The following is a 20,434-nucleotide window of genomic DNA, read 5'->3' on the forward strand; positions in this document are numbered from 1 at the left end:
AAAGATAAACTGCTAAACTTGATTAATTGATAGTTTAGTGAAATCACTTCAAAAATAATCAGTTATTGCAAAAGAACACTCCAAATCATATAGGGCTATGAGATTAACTCCACTTAAAAATACCTGTTCTGAAATCCTCCACCACAGGGGAGAAATGCTAAAAAAAAAAAAACCTTAATAAGTTAAGACATCAAATGCAAGAGACTTAAAACACCATTGATTTAGATTTTTTATTGACAAGATTTGTAAGAACAAATTAAGTATTTAAAATCAAAGGCCAATTCTTAGATCTTATTTAGTAGCTTATTCCATTCATTTTTAAGTATACCTTTCCCTAATGTCTCAACTTTATCAAGAAACAAGTCAAACCTGTGAAAATACCTGTTAACATTCAACATATTTTTATATTTGTTCTATGATGCAAAGATATTTTTAAACAATCCATCAAATATCTGTCATAAGCAGCATGTTTTATTTTAAAATCCACAGACTAATAAATTGATCAAGACAGTCAATTTAAGAGACTAATTTTGTCTCACTGAGAGTGGGGTCCCTATGTTGACCACCTAGAATCCTGACTGGCCAAAATTTAAAACCCAACAGCCCTGATTATACATTATTTTCTTTAATGTTAGAAATAAGTATATTATCACTTTTGAGAAATACTTTGTCAGAGTTATCTGCTATTGCCTACACATAATCTTTTAGCATTACACCTGGTTCTTTTATCATAATTATAAAGGTGGCCAGGTTTTCTGTAAATATCAGCATTTTATATTGGCAAAAGCAGTTAATAAAAATCAGTTTATTTACTATAAGCCAAATGTGTGTGTACTTAATCCCGCCCTTTCCCAAAGATTTGGAAGCTTTGATGCGTTCCTTTTGGTCTGTCCTTAATACTAAAAGTACCTATAGACACTTTTGCAAAAGTTAACACTAAAACTACAAATTGATGACACTTCCAAGGCAAAGCAGGACTGTCTGTTCCTTCAGTGTTGCTGTCACTGAATTCTGACTTTCACTGCTCTATCATACCATCTGGTTGAACACTGACATTTCATAGTTCACAACTGTAAAGATACCTACCTACTTATGAGTTTAAAAATTGATCAGCACAAAAGAAATAAAAAAACTATATACAACAAATTGGTTTTTAAAAATACAAAAATAACATCTGTCACTTTTGTCATGCTGACAATTTGACTATATACACATGCAGGAGAAATTCTGATTTAGTCATCTGGCCAGCTGTAGCTCGTATATTAATATAATGAACACACTTCACACTGACAGAAGAGATGTGTATTCAAAATATTCCATATACTAAATACTGCATAGTCTCTCCACGTACAAATGCCGGTTATAATGGTTTTTGTTCTACTTGATTAAAAGTATGTCTTAAGCAAGCTAATATTAAGTGCACTAAAAACCACTACAGTTCAATAATCTATGACCTTATATAAAGAAATCCAGAATATACAAAATACAACTATAAAAAATAATTACTGCCATGCAAGATTTTAAACTAAAAACTGCATAAAAACGCAATTTAAAACGGCAAACTCAAATTTACGTAACACTCAAGATAAAAAGGTCAGCAAGTAAGTTCTACCAACACAATGCTTAACAAGAATTTAGAAAAGGAAATACATTCTCTTTGCTGGTATAATGGTATAAATCAGATCTTCAAATCTATGGGAACAGGTCATCTGTCTCTGTCTTCTATCTCAAGAAATTAGCTGTAATGAAAAAGAAAAATGATTTTACCATACCCAACACATAATATTAAGTATACATCAATCGTAAAACCTTATTCCATCTTTTTCATATTTATTTTACTATTGTGACCGTGGAAAATCAGTTGGGATCAATAAAAAACTAGTTGGTCTTCCCCCGCCTTTGACTGGTGGGCAGGACCTGTCCTGCAGCAGCTGTGTGAGCAGCTTTGAGACGCCCAGCTACCTGTGTGCACTAGGAGCCTGCATCTCAATCTGAGTTAAGATTTTATCACTAACTTAATTTTTAAGCTCTAAAGTGGGGATTAAAAGAAACATTTTCCCATTTTGAAGAAAGTTGAGGATCAAATGTATTTAGTGACACAAGTACTTTGAAAAATAAGCAGTATTTGATATACAGTTGACCCTTGAACAAGGTGGGGGTCAGGGGTGCTATCCCCCCATGCAATTGAAAATCTGCATATAAATTTTGACTCCCCCAAACTTAACCACTTTCCTAGTACTTAAGTAACTGTTACTAACTACTAATAGTCTACTGTTAGGCAGGCTACTTAAACTGTTTGGTTAGGTATGCCATGTATTCATGACATACCTAACCCCAAATTTTCCAATATATTTATTGATAAAAATCCACATAAGTGGGTCCACACAGTTCAAACCCATGCTGTTCAAGGGTCAACTGTACATAATTTCTTTTGTCTTATATGTCCAAAATGATAAAACTTGGAAAAGAGTGAAATATTTACCTCTTTAACAGTTGTTTTTATGAACTCTTTTCTTTCGGTTAAATCATAAGCAGGATAACTTTCATATACCTAAAGTGAAAAGAAAAACATTAAAAGCAGATTTTAAAATCCAACAATATTCTCTGCCTTTGAATAAAAAGAAACTTATGCTGTGTATAAATAGCTGCATGTACAAGGGGTCTTCAAAAAGTTCATGGACTCCTATTATCTTCACGAATATAGATTCCTATTATCTTCTAATTCTATTTTTCCACAAGCTTTTTAAAGCATCCTCATACATTCTAACAGTACTTTGGTTCACCATTCAGAATTCTATTGCAAATGAAAAGTTTTAATAACACTGTATACATAGCAGAAAATAAACTAGCGTGCAAATATTCTCAGTGCTCTATAAACTGGAAGTATGGACTGAATTAACAATGAATACAAGGAAAACATCCAGGTAGATCTTAGTTAAGTGGACTAAGTTCTTTATATTGTCAGGTTATTTGCTAAACATCTTTTAGAAATATCTTACTTTCTTCTCTGTTTTATCGTCCAATACTCTACAAATGATTCCACAACTTGAACTTAATGAACTTCAGCCCTCTACTCCACTGCTCATTTCCCCTCCCTAAAGTTAAATCACTAAAATCCAGGTGGTCTTCAGGAGTCCTCTAGTCCTAGAATTTAATTCTTTAAATTTCCCTCTCTCTTATCAACTTTCTTGGTCTCATTATACCTGCTGCTTGACTCCATGTTCCAACTCCATATGCTAAGTCTTCAAGCACCCTGCTGGCTTCACTCTTACAGTATAGTTCAGGGTCAGCAACTTTTTCTGTAAAGGGCCAGACTGTAAATAATTTCAGCTTTGTCAGTCACGGTTTCTGTCACTAATCAACTATACCGTCGTAGTGTGAAAACAGGTTGCCATAGACAGTACTTATAAATGAACGAATGTGGCTATATTACAATAAACTTTCTTTATAAAACCAGATGGCAGAATGGATTTGGCCCACAGGCTGTAGTCTGCCAACCCTCATAAGTATAGTCTGATCATTTAAATTACTGTTTGCCTCTTGTTCTTTTCCTGCAGAATCCCAACCCTGAACTGGTCTAACTACCCATTTTAACATGCTTTAGCTCAAACATTGCTGTGAGAAAACAGCTTTGAAAAAATTGGTCCCATTTTCCGTTCATGGTATCAACTTCAAAGCCTCCCCCGCAATCCCTAGTCTCTAGTCAGGTTCTCCTTTCATTCCCACCAATGGCAGTTTCATCTCCTTACTCAAGTGTCCCACACCCCTGCTCTCAGCCAAGAAGCCACTATTATGAAGTCTCTCAACTTTCTGACATATTTCTTTCCCCTGCAGTTGTATATGGATTCATCAATGTTTCCTACTTCCTTTACCTCCTCAACTCGCCTGTGGCTTCAGCTTCTCCTCCTTTCACAGCACTTGTCCCTGGCATAACACATGCTTTCTCTCCCCTGGCACCTTCACAAATATTTTCTCATCAACTTATATGTCCCCGACCCCCATTTACATAACTATTTTCATTCCAAAGCAAGTTCCTTGAGACATAAAACCTAACTCATTCATTTTCCTCACCATTAATTCTCACTCTAAGGATAAATAACCTTGGCTTTTACCACCCCTCAAAACTGCTCTTCCTGTGTGATCATCTCCTAACTGTGGAGTCCAAAAAAAGGTCAAGCCCTCACCTCACCTCACCTCTCCGTGTTACTAATAATCTCTTTGAAAATTTCATAAATGTATTCACAAAAGTCTTTCAAATGGACAGAAGTAATCTCCCTTCAATTCCCCTTCCACTCTGCTCCTCCCACCCAAATCCTCTTTCCCCTCAAAGAAAACCAGTGATCAGTTTGGTATATTATCTTCCAGACCTTAAAAAAAATGAACTTATATATACATACATACACATATAAATGGCAAGATAGTTTTTCTGTATTTACAGAAATGAGGTAATATTCCATGTTTTAAAAAATTTAACAATACCTGAAAGGTTTTGCCATGTTCTTTTGAACTGCTACACAGTATTCCAAAAATATGGATGTACCACAGTTTAACCATTTTCCTACTGATGGCCATTTAGTTTGTTCTGATTTTTCAGTATTACATAAATGCTGAATATTATTGTAATCATTTTTGTGCAGACGTGACTATGTCTTTAGGATAGAAACCTAAAAATGGAATTGCTAGGTTAAAGAGTATTTGCAATTAAAGATAGGTACTAACTGTCCTCCAAAGAAGCTGTTACAACTTAAAGCATATGACAGCACCTGTTTCCCTATGTCCTTGCCAACAATGAAAGCTGTCAATCTTTAAAGCATTTGAAAATCTAATAAGCAAAAATATTTCTTTCAGGGGTATGTGTGTGGCCAAGGATCAAACCCTGGACCTTAGTGTTATCAGCACCACGCTCTAACCAACTGAGTTCACCAGCCAGCCTCCTTTTCATTTCTATCTTCCTGGTTAGTAGGGAAAGTTGAGTGTGTTTTCTTATGTTTATAGGTCTTATATATTTTTTCTGTGAATTGCCTTTCCATATCCATATCCATGACCATTATCCCAAAGGTTAATGACCTTTTCTTAATTGGTGTTACTCCCTTCTTGAGACTGTCTCCTCTCTCGGATTTCATAGCAGCACTCTCTCTAGCCTTTCTTCTACTATTCTGATTCAACAATTTTTTATATTTTGTAGAAATTGTTTCCCAACCTTCTCATGTTGGTAGTCTTCAGGACTCTGTCTTTTGCTTTTCTCACCCTTTACCTTCTTCCCTGGGCCACCTTATCTATACCCCTGATTTTAACTCCCAGCAGTACCTTAGTATAGATCTCTCTCCTAAATTGGAGAATTATAATGTTCACAATTTTGCCCACTAGGATGTTCCAAGCGCTCCAGCTCAAAATGTTTGGAACTATTTTTTTCAAAAAGTATTCTTTCTGTCCTGTTCTCTATTATAATTAATGCTATCCAAGCTCTTACACAACAATGCAGTAACCTTTAGTCAGGCTCCCTCAATTTATGACTTGGATTATGGCAATCCTGTCATTTTGATTATGATATAAACTGAGTTTCCTGCCTCTCTTGTTTCATCCTTTTGCCAGTCCATCCTTTTTGATGTTTCTAGGATAATTATAAAGAATAAAAATGATTGTTTTATTCCCCTGCCAAATACCTCAATAATCTACCCAGCCTCCCAATTCCCCATGAGCTTCAGGAAGAAAACCAAACTCTGTAGTTTGGTTTTCTTCCTGAAAACAAGATCTGCAAAACCCTTAGTATTCTCTCCTAACTTCTGTGAAGACTTCCTTCTAATCCTAGTCTTGAGACATTTTAATCTAATTACTATTCCTTGCAGTCATCATTTCGGTGAATGTGTCACTGTTCCTCAACTGTATGGAACAGGATGTGCTCCCAAGGACTCGGTTGAGAACACAGTTCCAAGATGCTTTTCCTGATTCCCCCAAACCCCTGTCCCAATCCCCAGCAGGTCTTGTTTGTTATGTGGTGCTGTAGCTCCTTCCATGCTGTTCTTCATATACTATACTCTAATTAAGATATTTGTCTTTATCCCACTAGACCACAAGCCCCTTTTTAAAGCTGAGCAATGATTTCTTCAGCTCTACCTGGAACATCTAGCTCAGTGCTTGATATGCAGTAGAGGATTAATGAATGCTGAATGAATAAACAAACAATAATCAATGTCCTAAAAAATATATGGAATATTTTACCTTTGGTACATTTCAAATTATAATTTCATTTTACCATAAGAAATGAGATTCTAAAATCTCCCAATTTTGGCCCAGGGTATGGAATCCCTATGGAATCATATTCAAGACTAGGACATTTTATTTCCTGAGAAGTATTACAAGAACACCACAGAAGTTTAATAAGTTAAAAACCTAATTTATAATAGCTCATTTATCATATTACAAGAGAATAACGTGGTCCATGAGATTCTGCTTTTTTTAAATAATACAATCTGAAGATGTATCAATAAAGTTTCCAGATCAGGAAAAGCAAGTTTCCTATGTGGTTCAGAATGCATCACTCTCATTTTACTCATTCTATTGTTACTTATAGAATACCTTCATTAGGACAGAGACTTTGACTTTTATCACTGTTTTATTATTTAATGTGGTATTCTAGCACCTATAAAGTGCCTGATATACAGTAGTTCAATAAATATTTATTCAGTGAATGAAAGTACATAAGGATCTAGCTTCAAGTTAAGGGATGGGTGAAAGAATTTTTCAAATAAAAGCAAATGATCTAAACATTTGCCAAATTACCTTTTTGCAAATTTGCTTCATTGTGACTTCCTCCAAGTTGGCATCAGCCAATAATTTCTTTACTGTTTCCTTTAACTCCTCATCTGTAGGTGGTTTCTTCAATTTTTTAATTAAAGGTTCATCATCTGAACTATCCTCAGATTCACTTTCTAAAAGTAAGATAATTTATTAAATGTGAATAAAAATTTTTCTTACATAGCAAAGTAAATTAACATTTAAGACAGGTTGGGAAGAATTTTATAAGCTTCCTTCAAATTCTCAAAGGGGTATTGAATCCAAAAATCATTATATATCACCACTGTATAGAGTACCTATAAAACATACATTGAAAATTTTGTCAATTTTGAAAAATTATGAACTGTACAAAAATGATATACTACTATCCCCCCCAATGATCTTTGCAGTTTACCGGTTTTCCACACACACTTAAATACTACGTGCAATATATATGTATCTTTATGGTTGCAGATAATGCCTTTTCTAACATACCTTTTTTGGAACTGTTTTGATTCTTCTTGGTAGTGCTGCTATCTGCCTTTTTAACATTAGCACTTTTTACAGATTTTTTACTTTTAGAAGTAGCTTTCTGTTTAGGCTTTTCTCTTTTAGTTGTCTTTTTTGGTGGCTGTTGGAAAGAAAAGCAAAGTATATATACTGATGAGATTCATTGCTGTCCTCCTTTCCCTATACCCCTCAACAATATTAGAGAAAATTGTCATATTTCACATCACCAATGAAAAATTATTACTAATTACCAATTTTTGAAAGATGACAAAATACACTCAACAAACAATTTTATCCTAACCCAAATCTAAGCATGATATCGCAAGAATCAGTCACAAAAAAATAATAGATACCTACATTTACTCTGTACTATGGATAGAAAATTTTATATGTATTACCTACTTAAATCTTGAAAAAACACCCCTAAAATATAGATACTATTATCCTCCTCTCATTTATTTCTCTCTCTTCCAAGTAGAATCTAAGTTCCATGAGGACAGAATTTTTTTCCCCTCTAATGTTCACTGACGTATCCCTAACTCCTAAAATAGTGCCTGGTACACAGTAGTTGCTCAATATTTATGAATATATGCGGAAACTAAGGCTCAGTGAGGTCATCTTGTCCACAGTCACATTAACTAATAATGGGGGTGTGTGTGGGGGGGTCAAGATTTAAATATAGATCTGACTCCAGAACTTGTGTTTCTTAAACACTAACCCATAGCTGATTAACCAAAAGCAAAATACATACATATGGATAGATTAAAATGACAAAATTATAGTTTATACTTACTCTCTTAACCAGGGTCTATGAAATTAGGAAGCATTAACTCCTCATCTAATTAACATTCTCAAAGGTAAAAACATCATATAAGCAAACACTGCAAATCACTTGACAGAAACTTGAATGTTTCTCCAAATGTTTTACACTCTTGAGTTTTATCATCATAGTTCAACCTTTTTTTAAAAGGACAGAAACATTGGGTTGAACCTATCCTTCAGAATAAAGCATACAGACCAATCTGTCCCAAAAGTTAAGTGGGCTCACACTATATCTAAGTGCAGTTCACTGGATTTTAGTGTTTGTCTTTCTTTTGGCTACAATACCATCACTATACATATCTATATCAGCCTAATATTCATCACCCTGCACTACCTTAATAATATACTGTTGGCTGGGAACTAGCTAACTTATATGGTTTTAACTGCTACTAAAAAATGCATTTAAGAGGGTCAAGGGGCTGCGATGATTCTAAAAGTAAAGTGCATGAGTTTTACCATATTTTTGTTATTTAGACACTGCTTTTACTTATTTCCTAATTCTGAGAGATGTTCTAGATATTGGGGGTTACACGACAGGCTCATCAGTTTTCTATGACTAACCTAAATTGTTTTAATTCTATTTAGCGTCTACCTAGTTCACACAAACTACATTAGGCTTTAAAAAGCAATACCAGAAATTCATAAGTTCTGTTGATGCACTTAACACACAAGATAAAATAATCACTATTATATGTCACTCTTTAGTCAAAGACTAATAAAATCTGGTCTTGTGGGGTACAAGAAACTAAGTTATTATAGCAAGGGTTGGGAGGATAGGCAAGAGAAACAACATTATAAGCATTATTACTTCATTCCCATTCAAATTAGATAATTCAAATGAAATAAGTAAAATACTTCCATAGCCTTTTAAGGACTCGTAATTTCAGAAGGCATACAAAATATGGCACCATTTTTAAAACTGCAAATTGAGAGCATATAATAGTTTGACAAAGCAAACATTTGTAATGATAAAGAACAATCAAGCCATCTCCATAAAACTTTACTTCTGGACAAACACATAAACATTTAGAACCGCACATCTTTCTATATTTCAATCATTTTCTAGACGGGGTAATGTTCTATAGTTTTTCTAAATGGACAACTAGCCTGTTTTTTATTAACAAAATTTCTAAAAGATTGCAAACATACTGTGTTTAAGTACTACAGAAGAAGATACAACATAATACTTCAGCATGTGGGCTCTTGAGGCAAGCTGCCTGGTTTCAAATTCCAGCACCAGTACATCTCTGGGCCCTAGTTTCCTCATTTACAAAATAAGAGAAACATAGTACCTATGGTTTTAAGGAAATTAAATACATTAATATATGAAAGTACTTGTTTCGTTTTGATTTTCTTTTGGTGGCTGGCCAGTACAGAGATCAAACCCTGGACCTTGGTGTTAACGGCACTACGCTCTAACCAGCTGAGCTAACTGGCTAGGCCCCATGAAAGTACTTTTAATGGTACCTGGCATATAGGAAACACTCAACAAATATTAGCTATTATTACTATTATGGGTGCTTCCTTTTGTAAACTGAGAAATTCTTTAAAGTATGCAAATGTAATTTCCTCCGATAACTTAAAAAAAGTATTCTTTAAAAGCAGGGTAGATGCACAGAATGGAAATTATAAAAGCAGTGAGATGGACTCAACACCACCTGTATTAACTATGATACATCATGCTTATTTTATTACATTATGGTAGATATGACTTGATTCTCAAACATCCAAATCCCTGTAATTATGTTATTTATACTTTTCACTTATCTTTAGTTACCAATTGTAAATTTTTCTGTGACAAACTTAAGGTAGGCATTCAGTAAGGTATCTCTTTTAGATTGATGGGTGTTGACTAGAGAAACAGTGAAAACTGAACACTGAAACAACTAAACTCATACCTAGGGGTATCATCTTGGTCAGAGAGGTAAGATAACTGATAAACTCACATCTTGTGACTTAGTCTTGCAGGTGTTAAGAATCATTTCAGCTGCTCTGAACGCAAGTTATTAGGTAAAGGAGGGATAGGCAACTTTGAAAAATGGGGGCATCTCAAAGGACATACCTTGGAATTGGAACACAATAGACAATTTTGGCAAATTTTGACAAAATGGCAGTTAAGGCAAACCCGGGTAACTAGTATTGGGAAGTAATGGAAAGAAACACTGGGAGAACTGAGAAGGGCAAGTTAAACCATGCCCACTTTAACACTACATCAACTTTCAAATCTTCGTTACTTTCATTCCTCTCCTCTGCTTAGGAAAATCTCACTCATGATTCTAAACCCAGCTCAACAATCACCTCCTCTAAATCTTTCAAGGTATCATCAATTTGATTCATCCATACTCCCACAGCACTTGGCCTACAATTCATTGATCCCTACTTTATAGAAGGTACTGTGTGAAGCAGTGAATAAGATCACGGGCTTCACAACCAAACTTTCTGGTTCCAATCCTCACATCACCACCAATTCTGCATTCTCCAGAAAATCACTCTTCTCCGTGCCTGTTTACTTGTCTGTAAAACCGGAGGTAGTAATACCCACACTTTGCTGACTTTAACACTTTCCTCCCACATTTTTATACCTCTCACGCTAAAGTACATTTTACAATTTACATAAAAACAATGCCTGTAAGGTAGGCTCCATGAACTATGGCCATATCTATAGTTGTTGTGAGGATAAAATAAGTAAGTACATATAAGGCAACAAAGGAAACAGATATTTAATGTATGTACGTTTATTAAACACTACTATTTACATGTCTGTCTTCCTACTACACTGCAAGCTTATGGGCAGATCTGACAATCTCCATGAGAACAGACACTGACTATCTCATTTAGCTTCATCTGTCTCCGGCACCTAGAAGAGTGTTTGGCTTACAGTAGCCACTTAATATTTCTTGTTACATTCATCATTTGCAAAATGTGGTTTACCTGTACTCTGACCCTAGGAAGTGGTGAAAATGTAACTAAAAGGATAAAGAAAAATGTATATACAAATATAACAGTTTTCACACACATGATTGCATGAGCTGAAATACAAAACAAAACAAAGCAAAGAAAAAAAAAAGAAAATCCAAAGACAAAAACCAAATTGTTTACCTCAATGAGTAGTCAAGTCAGCCAAAACCTCATAGTAAGAAGCAAGACCTCTGATTAGGGCCAGTGTGCCTCCTACTGTATTACAGAAATGACTATGGACCCTATGTATTTCTTTAGCCAGGGTTGAAACTATAGAACTAAATTTAAGCCAGGTGATATGATATTTATCATACTGTTAAATTTAGATATTTTCCCATTACATATAAATAATGATAACAATAAAAAATGTTGGCAGAAAGTACAGAACGGCAACAAAGAAACCAAACTGTCTTAGAGCTATCTCTGGCCCTTATCCTCCAAACGTTGCACTGGCTCTGGGATGCTTTCTGTAGAAAAAAAATTTTTTTAAAAAAGCTAAAATGGGTCTTTATGTAATCCAACTACACTTTTCTCCCAGTCCCTTTCGTTTAGTATGGCAACCTCTCTTGTTTACATTTCAAGGCTCAGATCAAACTGGTACCTCCTCTGTGAAATTTTCACTATATCCATGAATTTTGCTCTCCACATGGCCTTAGAAAGAGCTAAATACTCTACCTTCTGAGCTGCTACATTATATTGTTCATGCCTCTTCTTTAGCTTTTAAGTTATATTTTACTGTAGTTTTTTTCCTCCCAATATTTGACCTCTGTACTCCCACCAACCAAACCACAGTGTGTAAGGATAGAGACCTTGCCTTATATATTTATTGATCTCCAGTGAGGAGCTTAGAACTGGCACTTAGTAGTTGCTATGTAATTATTTTGAAAATTGAGGCGGGAAAAGATACTTGGGGACTAGATAAACTTTAATTTTCTCTTCCAACCCCAAGGTTCCATTTCACTAAAATCACCCTGCTTGCTAAGACCAAGATAGCTTGTACATCTAAGGACAATTAGATCATATCAAGGGTGGGCCTGGGCACCTACATATATACATTTGAAGCCCCACAGCTGACTCATCTAGCCACACCATATAAAATGAGAAATAAATTTATAGTTTAGATCTGTCACCAAGCTTTCTCTTTAAAGAGCCAGATACTAAATATTTTTGGCTTTGTTAGCTATATACAGTCTTCACTGCACATTCTTAATTTTTTGTTTTTTACACTCATTTAAAAATGGAAAATAAGTCTCAGATTGCAGGCTGTACAAAAACAGGCTGGATTTGGTATACAGGCTATATAGTCTGCTGATTCCTAGACTAGATTATGAATCATTGGAGATATACACAGAAAAGGCAGGAACTAGATGAAGCAATCAATAGAATTCTTTAAGTTACAAAGTTTATCTTGATAGCTTTTAGTTTTAAGTTTTAATAAACAGAAGAGGATACTCATCAACTTTTCTAAAGCTATTGCTTAAAATCAAATTTTGATCTAAATCAGTAGTTCTATAGAGAGAACTCTAAGACAGAAGTATATGAACTAGAAGCTCTAGACAGAGTAATACGAAAGAAGCACTAAAAAACATCATTATATATTACATCCAAGAACAAAAATGAGGTTATCTCCCTCATCTCTCATGGAGTCAAAACCAAAGGAGTTGCAAGATGTACAAGTACATGCTACATAGTAGATTCTCAATTGTTTCTTCCTTGTATGTACTAATAAATGCTTATTGAATGAGTTGTACGTCTTCCAAGGTAGACTTGTCAGTTCCTGGAAGACACAGGACATGTCTCATGTCTCATTTTTCCCCCTACTTCGCAAAATGCTCAGGTATAGAATAAAACAATCATTCTAAATGAATGAAAATGATGAATCTATCTCCAAAGGTTTTATTAGTCATGCAATGCCCAACCTCACAACTTCTCTACAGTCTGGCTTCAACCTATGTTACTCTACCTTCATCTCTCATTGCTCTACTTCTGGGCATACAACTCTAACCACAAAGAACTGTGTTTGTCAAAGGCACCCCTTCCCTGCTTCCCATCTCTGTTCACATGTCCAACTTTACTCTCCATTCCCAACGTCAACTTGAATTGGTTATTCTTCCATTTCTCCCCAAAGCCTTTCCTCAACAAATATGAAAATTCTCCTTCTTTTGAAATACTATATTATCAAATGGCATTTGGGTATAAATATATTATGTAACCCACAAATCACTTAGCATACTTCCAATTCATTGAATTGAGCAATAAAAAGTGGTTACATTAGAAATGAAGTACTGGCCACCTGTTTCGGTCTCTTTTTAAATATTATGAAAACTTACTATTACTAATTACTATTATAAGCACTATGTAGCACTATAAAGGAGAAATGTTAGAGATACTCATGATAGTTAACATCTTTGTTATTTAATCAAGTGGGATCCTAGACTGAGAATTTTGATAAAACATACAGGTGAAAAAACAGGTAACAAGTTAAAAAATTAAAAAAAAAAATAAAGAAAAAGCTGGTTTCCAGATTGTCATAGGATTTTTTTTTTTTTTAAAAAAAAGATGACCGGTAAGGGGATCTTAACCCTTGACTTGGTGTTGTCAGCACCACGCTCTCCCAAGTGAGCTAACCGGCCATCCCTATATAGGGATCTGAACCCTCGGCCTTGGTGTTATCAGCACCACATTCTCCCAAGTGAGCCACGGGCCGGCCCCAAATTGTCATAGGATTTATTTTTAAGGAGTCTGGTTTGAATATACTGCAAGCAGTTCAATCAGGACCATCAAGTATTTTAGGTATTTTTGATGTGCTAAAAAGGAACAAATAAAAATTGACAGTTGCCATTAATTTCAGATAGTGCAATGTTCTATAATCCAAAATTTTAAAAGATCAGTAATAAAAATTTTCAAAAATTTGAAGGGGATTTTCCATGTCTTTGATAACCATGAAGGTACAGAATCAGAGGAATGACACAAGCACTTTTTGAAGGAAGGCAAAAAAAATCTTGGGAGAGTAAGGCTTACCTATCTTTTATAGGCAGCAGGGCTCTTGAAGGAGGGTCTCCAAAAAAGACGCCTGTCACAGAGCCAGAATTCTGTCCTCACAGCAGAAAGGTTGTACTGGGTGAACAGATGAACAAAATAAACATTAGCTTAAAATACACTATTCTTCTAACAACTTGGCTGAGAAAACTCGGAATGCCAAGAGTAAAGAAGGTGCAAGTCTGGTTATATTTCACAAAAGATTATGAAAACATGTTTAAGTCTAAATGGATTTTATGATGATGAAATTAACTTTGCCTTCCAACAAAAGGTTTAAATGGTTTATACAGTTTTGTAATCCCTCTGATCAAATTATGAAATAAGATTTCTTAGTTTACTAAAAACACAATTAAGGACTAACAAAACTTTCAGATTCACCCTCCCACCACTACCAAATAATCCCTCAAACGGTCCAAACAGATAGTTTACCAAAAATTGTAACTGAAAGTTTCTCTGATTTGGTAAACATTGTAGGATGCTCACATTTCACAACCCACTTTTGATCTGTCTTCCTCCTAGTAACAGCAGGAAAGCTAACACCTGGATCTCACAGCTTCCCTTAAAGCTAGATAGCCAGGTGACAAACTTCTGCCCAATGCCATGTGCATGGAGACCTCTAGTGAAAAGCATCCATCCCTTCCAGGGGAAAAAAGCCAAAACATCACTAGGAGAAAGCCCTTTGCTCTTCCTTGTCTGGAAGATGGATACAATGTCTAAAAGTAAAACAACCACCTTATGATCATGAGGTTAAAAACACCAAGAAGATGGCAGATCAGAAAGAGATGGTAACCACATCCTTGATACCTTTCTTCAGCTGGCTATACTGGCCCAGAATTGCCTGTGTATTTCTTGTCATGAAATAAAAATAAACTTGTTTTGGACATTATAAGTAAAGTGAATTATTTCACCTAAGAACATTCCTGATACATAAGGAAATGTTCAGATAAATTTTAAATGCACATAAAGTAAAAATCCACAAAGTCTGCTTTTTTTTTTTTTCCTTTTCGTCTTTTTTCGTGACCGGCAATGGATCGCAACCCTGTGTCGCGCCCGGACCAGACCAGGACCGGCAACGGGATCGCAACCCTCGGTGTTGCGCCCGCACCTTGCTCAGCCAGTGAGCGGCCGGTCTGTATGTGGGATCCGAACCCTCGGCGGGAGCGTCGCCGCGCTCCCAAGTGGCGTACTGTAGTAGTGCGCCACCGGGCGGGCCGACACAAAGTCTGTTTTATAATTTCCTAGAGATAAGTAGTGTGCTGTAAAAACACTAGGAAACAAAAACTCAAGAAAGAGGCATTAGGATAAGATGAAAAAAGGAACAAAGTATGCATTTCAAATGACTATTAGAGTTGTTTTCTCCAATGGGCACTGTTTGACCTTTCTTTTTTCTGTACTCTCCAGTAATTTCTCTGTCTCAGGTTAACACCTGTGAATAGCATGGCAGGGCATGGTTTAACTTCACTAGCTCACGTTAGTAACCTTTGCCCTAAAGATGATAATCCAGTATGTTAGAACCAGCTGATTTTCAGAATCAGTTTATAGAAAATAACTAAACCTATTTATTTGCCTAATCTTTTGCCAGAACCTTTCATAGGAACTTTATCAGTAATAGGTTTTTGAGAGGAGTAGTCCTAAATGTTAAGGGTCTTTAGAGCAGTAAGAAAACCTATGCTTGTTGGAGGGAAATTTACCAGCAAAAAAAAGATTTCCCAGTACAGAATTTTTTGGAATTACATTTGATGACATCATCTGTATACACAGAGTTCAACCAATAATCTGGAAAACAAATAAGAAAATGAGTATAAAATACCCTTACTTCTTAATCTTTGCCTTGGTAAAGACAGGAATATTAGATTTAGAAATTTTACTTGTCATAAAAGATTGTCTTAATTCTAATATATATTTCTAATATAATAGCAATTAATACTTATATAGTACATTTGCCAGAAATATCATTCTAACCATTTTAAATAAGGTCATTTAATACAACCCTATGAGGCTAGTACTATTATCATTCCCGTTTTATAGATAGGAAACTGAGGCATAGAGTTTAAATAACTTGACCAAAGTCATACAGTGATAATCCAAGGTAGAGCTGGGATTTGAACCCAGTTTCTAAAGCCCATGTGTAATGATGATGTCTCCAGGAAAAAATCAAATTTATATTCTATGACAACTTAAAAGTGTATAGGAAACAGTGAAGGGCATGTAGTAGCTGAACAAAAATTTGTCGAATGAGGGATACTATTACTTAAAAATTGTCACTATCATATATGTAAATATAAGCAAACATGTTTTCCTACTAGATGTCCAACACATAAAAACTTCAGTGCTCAGATTATTCATCTTCCTTCATGACAAAAATATATTAAGATATCTACAAACCACTTGCTAGATTTGTAACCATTCTCTCAAATTATGAAGAATTTCATACTTAGCTTTAAAGAAGTCTTTATAAAATCTGACATTAATACAAGCATAAGTTTTAAATACCTCAAGACAAATATATGCACTAAATACACACATATGTGAAACCAGAGCTCACAACATCTTTATTAACTCTAATTCAGTGGTGCTCAAATGGAGATGTACTCCCCTTACCCCCCACAACTGGCAATGTTTGGAGACACTTTTGGTTGCCAGTGCTGAGGGATGCGGGGTGCCCCCCACAACAAAGAATTATCTGGCCCACAATATAAAGCTGGCATTAATCAAGTCCCTAAGTAAGACAAAATGAATTTGCCCAAATTTAAAGAAAAAGTTCTGACCTCTGAAGGAGACACCAAAACCAAGTTAATACAGTCTACCAAAACACCATTAACAATAATAGGTGCTGAAGTCTAGCTTCAGCGAGGGGTGGGTACCCGAAAAGGGATGAGGAGGGTCGGCAAAAATAACAAACACAGACGGAGACCTTGATGCATCAATATGCACGTTCTCTCTCTGCAGGCTGTCAGCGCTTTGGAGCTGGAGCCCAGTAGAGCATGAGACAATGCCTTTTATTTAAATTTACAACTCTGTAGGGGGGGCTTGGGTACTATTTTTATTACATCAGCAAGCTTGAGTCAGTAATTCAAAAAGCATGGGGGAAACTTTTTTGGCGGTCAGCCAGTTCTTTCCCTTCGTCAGCACGTCTCACGTGATTAACTCATGCTTCCTTTTCTTGGTATCAGGTTATCAGATCGGAACCATCTTCTCATTGTCCTGAAGTTAACCTGTGACCTTTTCCTGTTGGCAAGCCGTGGTTAATATCTACCCTATTAACAGGGTTGCAGTTATTGCGGTTACAAAGTGATAGACAATACTATCATATGACCTATGTCTATTGTTAAATGTAAGTACAAATTTTCTAAAAGGAACAATGCTAACGTTTAAATTCTAATGGGAGTCTAACGATTTTGTTTTAATGGAATGAGCCTATTGTTCATATGGAAAAGGAACAATGGATATTTGAGCAGCATTATCATGCACATTTTGAGGTTAAGCATTGGCTGTGGCTGTGTAATCTTGATCTAAATGTTAGTGTCCTTGTGCACAGCACCATCCCTCACAAAACCAGGTGCACTCTCTTATTCTTCTAAGATCTAATTTTGCAGGTTTAATAATTTTACAGCATATATTTTTATCCCAATACCTGATTTTTAATGATTTATTAAAACTGGACACCACCAAGTAAAGGGAGTTCTATGGTTTCATTCCCATGTCTAATAATTTTACAGCATATATTTTTATCCCAATACCTGATTTTTAATGATTTATTAAAACTGGACACCACCAAGTAAAGGGAGTTCTATGGTTTCATTCCCATATACCTAATTTGTCCCAATCATATAATTTCTCATTAATGCCAACCATTCTCTTGCCATTAATACAATCTCCAGTAAATGATGTTTGTCAACTTATATCATATTTTGGACGTCCCCTAGGGGGATACCAAATTTTTCCTTTCCCTATTTTGTATCCCATATAACCGTTCACAAGGATGGTAGGGAGAGGATGGGGATTTCTTTTTTGAAGTAATTTTGCCTATATGGGCTGTAGCTCATGTTTAGTCATGAGAGGTGCTTTTGAGGCATACGTTGGTGTGATCAATTTGTCATAAAGGGATAATTTAGAATTATCCAATTTACCTGGATCCTCTGTGGGAATGTTTAGTTCATTGACCGCAAAATCATTTGTGTTAGCTCTCCCTCCGGCGGCCTTGCCAACTCAGAGAGGGCAGCCCAAGCTGATTCCTTTAGGGTCCTGCCATGGCGTGGACCATGCCATCTCCCCCTTTTTTATTTTGTAATTTGAGAGCGAGGAGTTCTTGTTGTGTTATCTTTATCGTGGATCCGAGGTATCTGATGAGGACTGTAAAGTGAGCAAAGTAATGACAGCCAAGAAAAGAGTCTCAGGAGTTGCCGGAGTGCACTGGGACTCAAGTAAAGCAAGAGCAGAAGAAGTTAAAGACTTTATCTGACCCCAAGTTGGTAATGGGGAAGTTTCTGTGGTTTGAGCACGACGGTGGTTTTTGTTGAGACTCATGTCCAACAACATTTTAGAGAGCTGGTGGTTGGTTGGTGGAAGTGGGCGGCTGCCCCGTTCCCTCAGGTGGGGCCATCTGGAGGTCCTAGGTGGCAGGTAAGGTTGGGCCATGGTGTCTGATGAGTCTATCTGGAATCCAAATTGGAGAAGAAACATCTTGGGGAAAAACACAAGCATAGCCACGACCACTGGTTAGTAAAACATCAGGTCCCTTCCTCCAGAGGACCGTGGGCAAAGGTGTTACTAGAGATGAAAAATGGCGCTGAAAGGCAGAAGAATCTTGAGCATCAACATTTATATGGTTGAGAACAAAGAGGCAATGTGACAGGGTGTGATGTGGGGAAGAATACCTGTATTCAGAATTTTGTAATTTATATAATTGGCTTTTAAAGTTCTGATGGGAACGTTCAATAATTGCTTGACCTTATGGGTTGTAAGGGATTCCTGTTATGTGTTTAATGTTTAACTTTGTACAAAACTCTTGGAAGTATAAGCAGGAGCATTATCAGTTTTTATAGACTGAGGCATACCTAAGACTGCAAAACAGGAAAAGAGATGAATAACATCCTTAACAGCCTCACCTGTTTGGGCAGTTGCCCATTTACAATGTGAAAATGTATCCACACAAGAATGTATATAAGCTAATTTCCCAAAAGAAGGGAAATGAGTCACATCCATTTGCCACAAGGCGTTAGGTTTTAATCCTCGGTGGTTTACTCCCAATGGCAAAGATGGGTGTTGCGTAGGGCACAAAGTACAATTTTTAACTACCTGACGTGCTGTTTCTCTAGTTAAACCAAACTATTTTCGCAAAGCACTGGAATTTTGATGATGTAAAGCATGACTATCAATAGCCAATTGTACTGAAGAAACAATAATATTTTTTTGTTAATAAATCAGCCATTTTATTTCCAGCACATAAGTTTCCTCATAAATTGTTGTATGTCCGAATGTGTCCTATAAAAAAGGCTTTTGTTCTTGAATGTATAAGTTTTTGCAATTGTATTAAATAATTCTGAATATCACTTTTACTCATAGGAAATGGAACAGTTTCAATGTGTGGAAATAATTTAACAATATACATTGAATCAGTGTAAAGGTTAAAAGCATCATTAGGTAGCCTTTTAAACACCTCTATGACTGCTAAAAGTTCCAGCTTTTGAGCTGAACTTTCCTTAGTCTGGAAAGATATGGAGGTGTCATTTATAATTAGAGCCGCCTTTCCATTAGATGACCCGTTGGAAAAAACCAACTTAGCAGGTGTGGGCAAAGGTTGCGATGAACATTTCTGTGTAAAAATTATAGGGTGTACTTTTACAAAATTTAATAAAGGATGTGAAGGTAGGTGATATATTTGACCTACATAACCACTTAATGCTACCTGCCACTCATGATCCTTCTGTAAAAGTTGATCTATTTGATTGCTATTATAAGGTGTGACAATAATGTCAGGTTCTTTTCCAAAAAGCTCTCTAGCTCTTTGTCTTCCCTTTAATAGCAAGGTGGCAACCAAGACTGAGTATGTTGTTAGTATTCTTTTGTCAGCCACAGGCAGGTGCAACCACTCTATTGGAGCTGTTTGCCAAAAAACTCCTGTGGGGGAATATTCTGTTGCTATAATAAACAGCTGTAAAGGCTGGGCATAATCCATCCTTAATAACTGAGCTGAAGACAGCCTGTCTTGAACTAAGGTTAAGGCTTTCTGGGCTTCAGCAGTCAAGTGTCTGGGAGATGTAGGATCTCTATCTCCCTGTAAAAGATCAAACAAAGGTTTTAACTCTGTAGTAGTAACCTTTAAATAAGG

The 20,434-nt window shown here is 35.9% G+C and overlaps 1 protein-coding gene across 3 annotated transcripts in view; it reads right to left on the reverse strand.

Moving 5' to 3' along the window:
• Nucleotides 1–212: 212 nt before the first annotated feature.
• DEK (DEK proto-oncogene) overlaps nucleotides 213–20,434 on the reverse strand; it is a 33,469-nt gene continuing 13,247 nt past the window's right edge. The window contains exons 7-10 of one of the 3 annotated variants that reach the window (XM_008568474.1): nucleotides 7,270–7,405; nucleotides 6,781–6,929; nucleotides 2,483–2,551; nucleotides 213–1,739 (exon numbers count right to left, since the gene is read on the reverse strand). In XM_008568474.1, coding sequence (XP_008566696.1) covers nucleotides 1,728–1,739; nucleotides 2,483–2,551; nucleotides 6,781–6,929; nucleotides 7,270–7,405 — 366 coding nt within the window. In that variant the 3' untranslated portion in view covers nucleotides 213–1,727. Of the gene's footprint in view, nucleotides 1,740–2,482; nucleotides 2,552–6,780; nucleotides 6,930–7,269; nucleotides 7,406–17,710; nucleotides 17,806–17,911; nucleotides 18,787–20,434 lie in introns of those variants that run through there. The other 2 variants (XR_550195.1, XR_550194.1) reach the window with 2 other exon arrangements.

This window comes from Galeopterus variegatus, unplaced genomic scaffold, assembly GCF_000696425.1.
Source record: "Galeopterus variegatus unplaced genomic scaffold, G_variegatus-3.0.2 Scaffold412, whole genome shotgun sequence".
Taxonomy (NCBI): domain Eukaryota; kingdom Metazoa; phylum Chordata; class Mammalia; order Dermoptera; family Cynocephalidae; genus Galeopterus; species Galeopterus variegatus.